Source organism: Fukomys damarensis, unplaced genomic scaffold, assembly GCF_012274545.1.
Source record: "Fukomys damarensis isolate Sample0158 unplaced genomic scaffold, DMR_v1.0_HiC HiC_scaffold_18, whole genome shotgun sequence".
Taxonomy (NCBI): Eukaryota; Metazoa; Chordata; class Mammalia; order Rodentia; family Bathyergidae; genus Fukomys; species Fukomys damarensis.
This window is the reverse complement of record NW_022900930.1, coordinates 47,275,815-47,288,466: the sequence shown is the minus strand read 5'-3', so window position 1 is coordinate 47,288,466 and position 12,652 is coordinate 47,275,815. Positions and strand designations below refer to the sequence as shown.

At 49.0% G+C, this 12,652-nt stretch overlaps 1 protein-coding gene across 2 annotated transcripts in view; it reads left to right on the top strand.

Annotated features, from left to right (window-relative positions):
* Positions 1-7,516: 7,516 nt before the first annotated feature.
* Positions 7,517-12,652, top strand: part of Clu (clusterin) — a 13,120-nt gene continuing 7,984 nt past the window's right edge. For both annotated transcript variants that reach the window (XM_010623401.2, XM_033765504.1), the window contains exons 1-3: positions 7,517-7,614; positions 9,923-10,054; positions 11,834-11,982. In XM_010623401.2, coding sequence (XP_010621703.1) covers positions 9,961-10,054; positions 11,834-11,982 — 243 coding nt within the window. In that variant the 5' untranslated portion in view covers positions 7,517-7,614; positions 9,923-9,960. The remainder of the gene's footprint in view (positions 7,615-9,922; positions 10,055-11,833; positions 11,983-12,652) is intronic.

Sequence of the window (12,652 nt, the reverse complement as noted above, 5' to 3'; positions counted from 1 at the left end):
GGTCCCAAGGGACTCTGGGGCAAAGGGACCAGCTTTGTAGAGTGGCAGGGAAGGGCCGATAAAGATTTAGGAGACAGCAGGGTCAAAGTACTTGAGCAGTTGTCAGAGCAAAAAAGATACCAGAAAATGTGGCAGGAGCAGGGCTGAGTTCTGGAACAAGACAGGAGGTGAGACCCCTAGAAGTCACTTAGCCTTTGGGGGACCACCTTCCTGTGTTGGGGGCATTTCCAGGCATGCCCTACCAATAGCCAGAGGGGTGGACCCAGGATCAACCAGAAGGCCCCGCCTCCCCAAAGACCAGATCCCCAAAGACTAGATCAGGGGGTCATGGGATCTGGCTGAGCTGGGACATCAGAGCAGAGACATAGGTGGCAGGCACTGGATGGAGTGCGGTGGCATATGCCCTCCCCCAACTGTCCTCAGGGTGCAGGAACAACTCACTGCTCAGGGAAATTCCTCTCTTCCTCGCAGTTGCTTGACATAATGGCCTTATCCTTAACCTCTCCAAGCACAGTGTGGGAAGTAACAGGTCCTAGGCAGAGCTGCCTAGAGAAACAGAGCCAATAGGATGATGGTCAAACAGCCACCTTGGCCTCTTGTCCTGGGGAATGTCCCCCAAGGGTTGCCTGAAACCACAGATAGTACCAAACCTTACGGATACGCTATTTCTCTAGATAGACACACCTCCGCTAATCCTAATTTATATCAAGTGCAGAAGAGGTAACAAAGAGCTAATACCAAAAGAGAACAGTTGTAAGAATGCATTTTGGTAAAAGCTGTGCGAATGTGGTCTCCCTCTCCCAAAATGCCTCATTGTACAAGTGCATAAGCTCAGACGGGTAGCAGCCACAGGGACACCGGACAGAGGATGACGCGGATCCCAGGAGGGATGGGGCTGGAGTGGTGTGAGAATTCATTACACCACTCAGAACCGCCTGCAGTCTAAAGTGTAGGAATTGTCTTGGGAAATTCTCATTTAGTATTTATGGATCACAGTTGACTGGAGTTGACTGGACTGAAACAGCAGAGAGCAAACCCATGGAGGAGGGAGTTGCTGTGTATACCCCCCACACACACACATACGTCCCTTCTCTTGTAAACGTGCCTCTCTCTGTCTTACCCACCCCATATAAACAGAGAGTCGAGATGGCCACAGACACAGTAAGGAACCGGCTCCCGTGACTGTGTGGCCCTGAGGGTCCAAAAGCGCAGGGCAGGTCAGCAGGCAGAGAGCAGGGAAGAAGGGGAGCCGCAGAGGCTGAAGGCTGTGCAGAAGACCTCAGGTTTTTGGCCAGTTTGTTTGTTTTGTTTTTAGTACTGAGATGGAACCCAGAAGCACACTCTACAGCAGAGTTACATCCTCAACCCTTTCTTCTTTCTTTCTTTTTTTTTTAAATTTTGAAACATGGTCTCACTACGTAGCCTGGCTGGTTTTGAACTTAGGATTCTCCTGCCTCTCAACCTCCTGACTGTCTGGGAGACACCTGTGTGTCACCAGTGACTGGCACAGTCTTCTGCTGGTTTTTTTTTTTTTCCTTTTATCCTTTAATTACCTGCTGAAGCCTGCCACATCATGACAGGTTATCTGCTGTACCCAGTCTGTTGATTTGAATGTTACTTTCACACACACACATACACACACACATACACACACCTTCACAGAAGCAGGTAGAACAGTGTTTGATCAAATATCTGGGACCGTGGCTCTCCAGATTGATATAAAAAATAAACATCACAAAGATCCTTCTCCGTTCTCTTTTTCTTGCTGATTTTGCACACTCTGGTTTTCTTTCTGGATCCGTTTGGCTTCTCTATTTTTTGGCTCCTCATATTCAGTGTATATCCTATATTCTGAGAGATGGAGAGTATTTGTTTTGATATGAAAATAAAAGTTTTCCTGGACTGGGTGTGGAAGGCATGGGATGGTGAGAAGTTTGGCGGAAGACAAGCCTGCGTTGGTATTTTTATACTATTTGATATTTTAAAATTATATAAAATTCATTTAAAAATAAAAATGATAGTTTAAATTACTTGAATACCAATGTGCTCCTGCAGAGGGAAATATAATATAAAATATAATAAATATATAAAATAAGAACAACGTGACTACTTCAGAACTAATATGTAAACTTCATGCAATTATAATTACAATATTACATTCCAACTGAGCAAAATGAATTTTAAATCCATACCAAAGAAGTAGTGTCCAAGAATAACCAAGATCATTTAAAAAGGAAGAGTGGGGAAGACTATATTCTCAGTATTAAATAATATTTTAAAGCTATATAATTAAAACAATATCACACATATGAATGAATAAACACAGGAACAGACTAAAACATCCTGACACAGATCCCAGTTTATTTAAGAAACTTAGAGCCAGGAATGTAGCTCAGTGGTGTTGTGCCTGCCTGGCAAGCTCAAGGTCCTTGGTTCGATCCCCAGTACTAGAAATAAAAAAAAAAAAAAGAAGCTTCACATATAACAATGGCATTTCAACTTGTTGTTAACAGGGTGGCCTATGTGATTGTTATGGGGATACATTTGCTATGTACCTGGAGGAATATAAAGTTAGATCACGATCTTATTCCCTGGCAAATTTCATTTTGATTAAATATCTAAATATAAAAATAAATAGACTACAGAGCTAGAAAAAATTAGAATAGCTCTATCTCATAGCCAGAGGAAGGCATTCTTAAGCCAGGCACAAAATCTGGAAAATATAAACAAAAAGATACAAATTCCCCTTACGTGAAAATTTGCCAAAGGCAAATAAATGAGTCTGTTAGAAAAAAGACTTACAATACACAAAGGGTTGCTTTCTCTGTTTACTTACAGAGCTTTGAAAAATCGATAGGAAAAAAAATCACCCTATAAAATGAGTACACAATACAAAGAGGCAAGTCACAGAAAAGGACATTTTAGTTAAACACGAGTAGCTGAAAACAGTGGACACAGGGAGGGGTTGGCATAGCAAAATGTCATTTTTCACCTATCAAACTGGCACAGATTCAAGTCTAGCGTGGTGATCCTGGGAATGGAACTTAGAGACACGGAAGCCATGGCAGCCTTTGGGGAAACCCAAAAGCCAAGACAAGGGAATGTTCAGAATATGTCATCTCTCTTATCCAGCAACTTGATTTACCTTCTACAGAGCGATGAAGTCACCAGAAAGATGGGTGCAGGCAGAAGGTCATTGCCTGTGGCGACGCTTAGGGCAAAATTGGATGAGGGGAATGGCTGCAGAAAGCATGTGCAGCTCACTATGGGATATCGGGGAGCTACGAAAAGCGGGATGTGTGGTCTTCCTATGTATTGTATCGATCTGGATGGATGGCCACAATGTATTAAGTAGAAAAGAGAAAGTGACAGCATGATATGATTTAATATTTATTTTTTCAAAGAACATAAAAAGGCAAAATGCTACTTATGCACATATTTGTTTATAAATATAGGTACACATTCTAAATATAAATGTATGTATGTAAATAGACACTCTTTACTTTAGATGCATGAGGTTTAGAGAGGAGTTGAAAATAGGACAGATAAAGGAAGATCAATTTTCACTACCCGTTAGCCCTTTTCCATAAATCCTTGGGGAAACCTGGAGCCAGTGGGTTCTGTGCTACTGTGTATTCCAGCACCTCAGCCTGCCCCAATTTGACCAGCACAAGAGCTCATCAGGTTATGCGAAAACAAGCAGAGAGGGAGCCCACGTCAAATCACAAGTGGGAATCACAAGTCCACTGCCTTCGCACCTGGCCAGCCAGAGCTGGTGTCGTGAGTTTGAGCTGAAGGTCACATGAGACAGACAGGGACAAAAAGGAGCACCTTTGGGGTAAAGATGCAGAGAGTGAGGTATGTGACAACTTCACTCTATGAAAATGACTCAGAGTTTGTATGAGGGAATATACTTCAGAAGAAATAGAATTTGGATTTTTGAATGTTTGAAGGGCTACCTTAAAGGAAAGGACACCATATCCTACATTGCCCGAGAAAGAAGATAAAACACAAAGAAGTTCGAAGGAGGCCGACTAGCTCAGGATAAGGCAAAGCCTGCCTAGGAGTCCTTTGATCCCCCAGCTCCATGTCTGCTGGAAAATGAGAATCACACCACACACTCTAAGGAAGACACAGAGGTTGGTGATGATCAGACAGGATAAAGCATAAACCACTAGTTCATGAATCCAGAAGCAAGGATCCTTAACTTTCTCTGCTTTGACTTGTTGGAGGGTCTTTCAAAAACCTTGATGCTGGCTTCAGTTTAATTCAGTCCTAACTTCTGCAGACGGGACTCGGACATGGGTAGTTTTTAGTGCTCCCCAGGTGATTCCATTGCATAGCCGCTGTGTAATTCCATGGAGAGCCACTGAGTGATGGGAAATCATAATTAGCTGGATTCTAGGTGTTTTGCAAGAGTAGGTTTGATTTGAGGTAGATCTGGGGGCCAACTTTTCTTTTAAGGCTCATCAATCTAACAGTTGGAGCTGATGGGTGGAGTTGCACATCTTGGAAGAGAAACACAGACCACACAGCCAGTCTGTAGCACGAGTAATGGGGACGTTAACGTAAGTAGCATTTGTCTACTTGTAGGCCCATCATAAGAAACTCAAGATTCACTAGCCTCAAACTTTCCCCCAAAAGATCCTAAGTGGGAAGACGCGGGAGATCAAGTGATGGAGTTTAAGGGGGCCCGGTAAGAACCCTGGATACCTCTGCATCAGCCTGGGGCTGGTTATGTGATTTTATTGTCTGCAATTTTATCATGGGCCTGTAATTGAATGAATGCACATGTTAAATAATAGTTACATCCTAAAGAATGATTCTCAATGCAAGCCAGAGAGGTTGCTGCTCTTGTCCATTTCTAGTTTGTTCCAGTTATATTTGTGCTGGGTGAGCTGTGCGCAGGTGGCACTGAGCCGGGTCATGGTAACAGTGCGAGGTATAAAACAAGGATACGGCACAGTTAATCAGGCCCAAAGATGACTGGGCAGCCAGAGATGGTGGGCAAGGCATAAAGAGGTATACAGATCAACCTAAAGCTCTTTACTTGCTCCCCTGACCCTTAAGACCCTCCCCTCCACGTAACACTCAGAAAAGAAATCCAGCTAAAACCCCCCAGCCAGCTGTGTAAGTCCACAATGGGTAGGAAGTGATAACCAGCAGCACCTGCTAAAATGGTGATGGATTCTGCATGAACCAGCCAGTGACTCAGCACCTAGGCGGAAGCTCATTCGTTGAGCTCAGGGGGGGGGAAATGGTGGGCTGGTGGTCCTCTCCTGTTTCCTGTGGTTGGGTTGCCCCTGGCACTGGCAGATGGTGTGCTGGGCTCCACAGTTTCAAGAAAGGCAAGGCGCAGGAGGCCAAAGGGCTGGGGAGGAAGCTGCAGATGAGGACCAGGTGAGGAGTTACCATTCCGAGATCACTGAAGGAAGCAGGCTAAGCTGACTTCAAATATCCGAAGGTAACGGGAGAGATGGGTTGGATTTTCTCCGTGTGATTCCAGAAGACAGAAATGGGCCTCCACACAAGATGCCCCAACTTGATCAACAGCTTTCCTAGGGAAATGGATGTGTGGGAGGTAGTGAGCTCTCGGTTATTGGTGGCCTTCAAATAAAGCAAGATGAAGCCCTCAGGGGTGCTGGAATGGTGGAGGATAGAGTGGTGTATGAAGGCTCCGCTGGTTGACTCATGTAATCTCCTTATGGAGCTTTCAAACTTTGTACTTTTTTCCCCCTTAATCTTCTGAACTTCATTTGGAGTAATCAAGTAATTATTCCCAGCGGACCCAGTCATGGCTGTGAATCATGCTACTTTCTTCTACACGCCCCCTCCTTCAGCTGACTAAGGCAGATCTCCCTGCCTGACCTCCTTATCCAACTTCTAAAGATCTAACTATGACAGATGTATACCTCCTGCACTGGATGCTGGGGAGCTACAGAACAGAAAAGTTACAAGGAGCGATCTAAAAACAATTCTTTTGACTCCAGGCATTGATAGGCTAAAGAGGAGGCCCTGTTTCCAAAGAAAATGTAGCTGTTGCTGATAATTCCTTTTTTTTTTTTTTTTAAAGAAAACAAAGCCAAGCCTCTTCTTGGGGAGAAATCCTAATTCAAGTTCTGGCTGCGTTTTTTTCTACTGAGCCAATGATCTTATGCTTGGCACTGTATCAGGTTACAGAAGGCGGCCTTAGCGATGATACATCCCAGATGGCTCCTTGTCCAGATGGGAGAAACTGAGGCCCCAGGGCAAGGAGACTGATTGAAGGTGTTCCGGAATGTAGTCAGTTGTCCAAGCACCAGCCAGGGCTTTCCCAGAACTTTATGGGCCTGGAAGTTTTCACCAGTTCTCTCCCAAAAAGGAAAGGGATCCTAGTAGCTCCTGGACCTTGGGCAACCAGAAACTAGGTCTGCAGGCCGTTCCTCAATAGACAGAAGAGGGAAACTCGGGCCCTGACCACACCACTCTCCTTTAAGCCCCTTGCTCTTATGTGGTTTTCAAAGTCTGTCCTGGGAAACCAGGCTGCCCGTACCTGCGCTGTCCACCTCCCACCCATTGCACCTGTCTGGCCGTGCTCAGCTTTCCTCGGGTCCAGAATGGGCAGCTCAGCTTCTTCCCCAAGAAGCAGCTGCAGCCCAGGGGCTCCTGGGCTGTCCCTTCTCCGACAGGGCTGGTGCCTGTGACAGGAGATGTTCCTGTTCTCAGTAGATTGCAGCTGGGGACAACTGAACACCTCTGGACCCAGATCAGCTACTTGAGGGCCCGGTGCAAAATGAGCACTCCAGACCCCTGACTCCAAACCACTGAGAAGTCCAAGTCTGAGACAGTTGTGCTTTCACCACATGTGGGGTGGCACCGATCCACACCCATGAAGCCATCCTGCCTGGCTGGGTCCCTAAGTGGGTGGTGATAATTGCTTAAGCTGCACGGATCATGCATCCAGGAGAGCCTTCTGGTCCCCCAAATGTATGCTTTTCTGTTTCCTCTTGGCCCAGCAAGTCTGCCCCCAAGACCTTCACCCCAGCCTGACTGTTCAGGGAGTCTGCACTTTTTCCTACTTCTCACCCCAGCACTATACCCCTGGGCAGCGCCCCCCACCCCCATTATTTCTAACACTCTCCTATTTAAAGCAGAAGAGATAATGGAGCATGTGTAATGTGAAAAATTCGTGTTCAATAAGACCGCAGGACTGTGAGGTTGTTTTGGTACTGGGAACCAGCCAGGACAGTAGGACACCCCCGTATGAAGAGGGGCGCCCCATAGGCTCTCCCCTCCTGGGGCGCAGTCCCCAGCTCTGATCCCCTGGGGAACCCTGAGCAGAACCAGACACACCAAAGGGTCCCTCCCTTCCCCAGTGGCAGTGTGGACGGGAAGGCCATTCGCGGTGCGGATGCGCCCCCCCGCGCCCCCAGCGGGCTCTGCACCGCACCCCCTCTCCTAGCTTCCAGAAAGCTCCCGGTGCTTTTCGTGGCATTCTTTGGGCGTGAGTCATGCAGGTTTACAGCCAGCCCCAAAGGGGGTGTACGAGAGCCGAGCTCTATAAATACGGGGCCTCCGCGAGCTCACCACCCTGCATCGCCAGGAGGAGCACACGGGAGCTGGAGCCGCCGACCGGTGAGCTGTCCCTATCTTCCCATCCCCTGCGCAGGGCCACAGCGGGCCTTGCTGGTTCCCCGCCAGGTGGGGAGAGGTGACAGACAGCTCCACGGAGCCCCCGGATGGGAGGTGGCCCCCCGGGAGTCTGGATGGGAAGTGGCCGAGGCCCCATCACCCGGCCGCTGAGCCCGGGGCCGAACTGCAGACGCATTACCTCCACGCAGAATCTTACAGCAGTCAGTCGCAGGGCATACAGATCCTGCTTTTGGACAAACGGGGAAACCGAGATCCCGAGCCTCAAGCGCTTGGCTGGAGCCGGCGCGCGGGCGTGAGCGGATCGCGCCCCGCTGAGGCGCCCCCTGCACGTCCGCGCTCCAGGGTGCTGATCCCCTCAGCAACTGCGTTATGAATGTGACGTTGTGGATTTAAATGTACACTGCAGCCGCCTGAATCCTACTCTGTTTAATGCACTCAGGTGCATTAGCGAGAAGTCACGCGAGCTCCCTTGGGCCTCAGACATCTAAGGTGAAGCCTGGGGAGGGATAGGGCGCGCTGGCTCTAGCATCAAACTAATACCAGAACTGGGGTGAGAACAGGAGCCTCTTGCCCTTCCAGAATTTCTAGGCCTAGTAATTTTTTAAATTATTATTATTTTTTAAAAAAGAGACAGGGTAGGAATTTAAGAATCCGCACAGATATTACAAAGGGATGTTTAGGAGAGTGCAATTTAAATACCCAGCCTTTAGAATGGTAGGATAGTCTGGTTCTTCGGTGAACACAATTTTACACATATGCCACAGAGGGGCGCTTTTAAAGAATATTTGAAGACAGGGGATGTGACAGATATGACTATATAAAAATGCACAGGATGTAGATGGCCACGTACTGCAAGGAGAGAGGCTGGGGAAGGGAGGTGCTGGGCTGTGGCTGGCTCGGGTACTCAGGGACCTTAGCAGCCGAGATAACAGCCAGCCACAGGGAGATGTGTGTGCTGCCCTCAGGCCAGGAGCATCCCTCTGCCTGCCAGCTGGTCAGCACTGTCACAGACCCCTGGGAATTCTAGGCGCTTTAAAATGCAGCAGATCATTGCACAATGAGGGGGGAGGGGGCGGGTAGCCTTTGCCAGGCAGATGTTCCCATTGCCCGGGCAAGTCCTAGTCAGATTTCGAAGTAGTCAGACTTTACTGGGACTCTGGCAGGCCCTTGGAGGAATACATTCTACCTCTGAGGTCTAGATGAGGTCCATTTTACAGCCGAAGACACTGAGGCTTGGAGGTTTCCGAGACTTCATGCCAAGGAAGGAACGCTAGACTGAGAGTTAGCAAGGTTGCCTTCTTGTCTTTCCCTAGCTCTTCAGACCCAAGATCCTGTGGCAAACCTGATGCCCCCTCTTGTCTTCAGAGCCTGACTCCCTGCCTTCTGGTCCCAACCTGTTTCTGAGGACATGGGATGGATTTCCCAGAAGCTCTTAGGTCCTCTACGGAGAGTTATTTTTAGCTGGCTTCGTGGTGCTGGTGCGACAGAGGCCCTGCAGCTACCTGGGGCATTGCAGACCTCAGTGAGCAGCTGACCAGAGCCTGTGCTGTGGGGCCTTCTGGTAGACCGCAAATCGCCCGCCTAGCCACCCATCCACCACTGGGGCAGGTGCCAGCCCACTTTTCTCCCAAGCTGCCTTTGCTCTGTGCATCTAATTACCTCACAGCAGCATCTTCTTTACGAGGGATCTACTGGTGTGTCCAAGTGGGTCCTCTGGGCTGAGAGCAGTTTTCAGGAACAGGGGACCCACCTCACTGCTCCCACTTCTGTGGGAAGTGGCTGAGCCCAGATAAGCAGTTTTGGATCCCGTAGGGGTGCAGGGGGAGAGGTTTCTGTTTTATGCAACAACTTCATCTTCTGGGAAAGGGTCCATTATGTAAGACCATTGTGGTGGCAGCCAGCCCGGGGGTGGCAGGGGAACCTTGGCAGAGCACGCTGGTGCAGGCTGAGAGGGAACAGGCTGTGTGAAAGGGACCTGGCAGAGCCGAGGGGCTGTCCTCCCGAGGGCCTTCTTGGGAGCCTGCTCCTTGGGTTGGAGCCCAGCTCCTCTGACCCCCAGGAGCCCATTTCCTCCACGCTTCACTGGTGTCCTGTGGTCCCTCCCTTCACTTTTTGAAGGTGTCAGTGGCAGGTCTGGTTGTTCTCAAGTTTCTCAAGGATAAACTTGCAGCTGATGCCAGCTGATGGGACAGCTGAGGGTCACATGTCTATCCTCGGGCCGCCAGAAGCTTGCTGGAAACCAAGAGGCAAACTTAGCTGTTACCCTGATGGTTCCTTTCTCTCCACACAGAGCCCCACTAGGATTCCAGAGTTGGAGAGGGCGGCGCGATGAAGACCCTGCTGCTGTGTGTGGCCCTGCTGCTGGCCTGGGAGGATAGATGGGTTCTAGGCGACCCACTGGTCTCCGACAGTGATCTCCAGGGTCAGTAGACCAAGTGTGACCCTCAGGCAATGTGGTCAGCCCCCGGACCGCTTGCTGCCCCTGTCCAGCCCCCTCTGCGGGGTCCTGTGCTGAAGGTCTTTTGCATCTTGGGCCCAGATCTGGCCTTGTGCCTGCCCCCTGGGGCTCTGCCCAGTTCCCTGGCTTAGATTCCCTGTGCTCAGGGACCTTCTAGACAGTGGCGTCCGTGTCCCAAGCCCTTCTGTCTGCTGCCTGTCAGTCAGTTGTCCTCTCCCTGTCCGCTACCCCAGCCCCCATGCCTCCTGAGGTTTTGTGCCTGGACCCTTTGAAACTTTGTCCTTCTCCTCTTTGTGATGTCCCCAGCTCTTACCCCTGTGTCTTGGCCTGTCCACCCAAAAACCGTGCCCTTGTTCTCTGCCTCCAGGGAGGGACAGGGGAAGAATGGGTGCCCCAGGGCAGGTAGGGGATGGCTGGGTCAGTGTAGGCATGGGGTGGCCATCTGTCCTCAGAGCCCACTGGAGGCCATCTCTTCCCAAGGCCTTCCCTGAAACCTGGTCTTGTTCTGTCTCATTTCCTGCTCCTAGCTGGCCAATCTTGTGGGTCTTAGACACTCAGACTTGGACCTGCCCCTCCCTAGCTGTAGACCTTAAACTATTATCTTGTCTCTTAACATTACTTCTCCCACACCCCAGCTTTAGTGATATAACTGGCAAAGACAAATTGATGCTTTGGCATGAGTATACATTTTTGGACAGTTGCCACCATGAAGCTAATTAGCATATTCCTGCCTGCACCCTGTTACCTTTTACATTTGCAGCAAGCACACTATGGACCTTTGTATAAGGATCTGGTTCCCTTCCCACAGCTAGGTTGCTAATTGCATGTAATACGTACGTTACAATATTTAGAACAGGGCCAGGGATTTAGCTCAGTGGCACCACATCTGCCTGGCAAGTGCAGGGTCCTGAGTTTAATCCCCGGTACCCCACCCCCGCAAAAAAAAAATTCAGAACAAAGACGTGGTCCAAGGAAACTCCAACTTGATGACTCTGTTTTTATTTGCATAACTCTTTCATGCACTACTGTACTGCATAATAACATAAAGCTACAGTGCAATACAATCAGCAAAAAACAAAGCACTGTACAAATAGGTGTACTATACCAAAGACTTTGAGGCTCCATAAACAACACTTTTTCCAACACTTCTGTCCTCCACTTCCCTTCCCCCAGTGCTTGTGAAGCATTCAGTGTGCTGTGTGACATAAGGCAGGCGCGGTGCAGGGGGACTTCAGTGACGGCGTCTCCCTGCCTTTGTCACTCGGTACCATGCCTGGGTTACAGCTCCCTGGAGCGCAGGGCCCTTCAGTCGCCTTCTCTCCTTCCCTGGGGGTTAGAACAAAGAAGTACGGCTGATTGGTTATGCAGAGTTCTAGAAAGATCTGTGTCTAACCTAGTATTTTATATTTTGATACTTGGAAATTTACACTTCTTTCTTATTTCCTTCGAAAATCGCCTTCTGGGGCCGTTGGTTTCCAGGGTGACATGGCAGTATTGGGTGAAGCACTGTTGCCTCTTCTCTGCTGTGTGCCCTTCCCACAGCGTGTGATTCTGCGCAGTAGGCGGGCACCAGCCGGCCTGTGATGGGAACTGGTGTCCAGCAAGGCAGAGGCCATACAGCTGCCAACCCTGGGGCAGGGGGTGAGAACCCCAGCTTTGACAGCCCCTGGACTGAACAGGCCTTTCGGACCATTTGCCTGGCTCCAGCTGATCTCCCAGACTTCATTTCTTCCTCTTTTGCAGAAATGTCTACCCAGGGAAGTAAGTACATCAATAAGGAAATCCAAAATGCTGTCAAGGGTGTCAAAGAGATAAAGAACCTAATAGAAAAAACAAATGAAGAACGCAAGTCCCTGCTGAGCACATTAGAGGAAGCGAAGAAGAAGAAAGAGGTAAGGGTGACAGTGACCTCCCTGCTGAAGGGGTCCCCTGCTGGGTTGCCGTGGTGAGCTCAGTCCTCCTAGGGGGGTGTCAGCTGATGCCTGCTGCAGGAAGGAATGGGGAAAGTTTATTTGCTTTTGAAAGCCTCAGGGGATGAGAACCCAGATCTGGTTTTGTTACAAGCCTGGCCCAGGGCCAGGTGCCTAGATTCATTTCAGTAAATTTTTCTAAAGCCTGACCAAGTACAGGCTCCAAGTCAGCCTGCCTCCCAGGAGGGTGGAGGTGGGGGAATGCTCTTCACATCTGATCTGTTTCTTACCATTCTCTTCGCTGTATTTTTTGGACAATGGCTATTTTCAAAATTATGAATTTCTTTTCTGAGACGGGGTCTGGCTAGGTAGTTCAGGCTGGCTTTGAACTCACAGCAATCCTGCCTCAGCCTCCTTTGTGCGGGGATTACAGGTATGTGCCACCATGCCTGGCAAAATTATTAATCTTTTACATGAAAATGCTACTATAATATTTACAACTTACTATAAATATCCATTATCTTCCTGGTGTATATAAATAGCCCCACTTAATTCATGGGGGAGATGGTCCAGGATCCCCAGGGGATGCCTGAAAGCACAGATAGTACCAAAACCTCTAACCTCTAGATACTGGTATTTCTTCATATATATA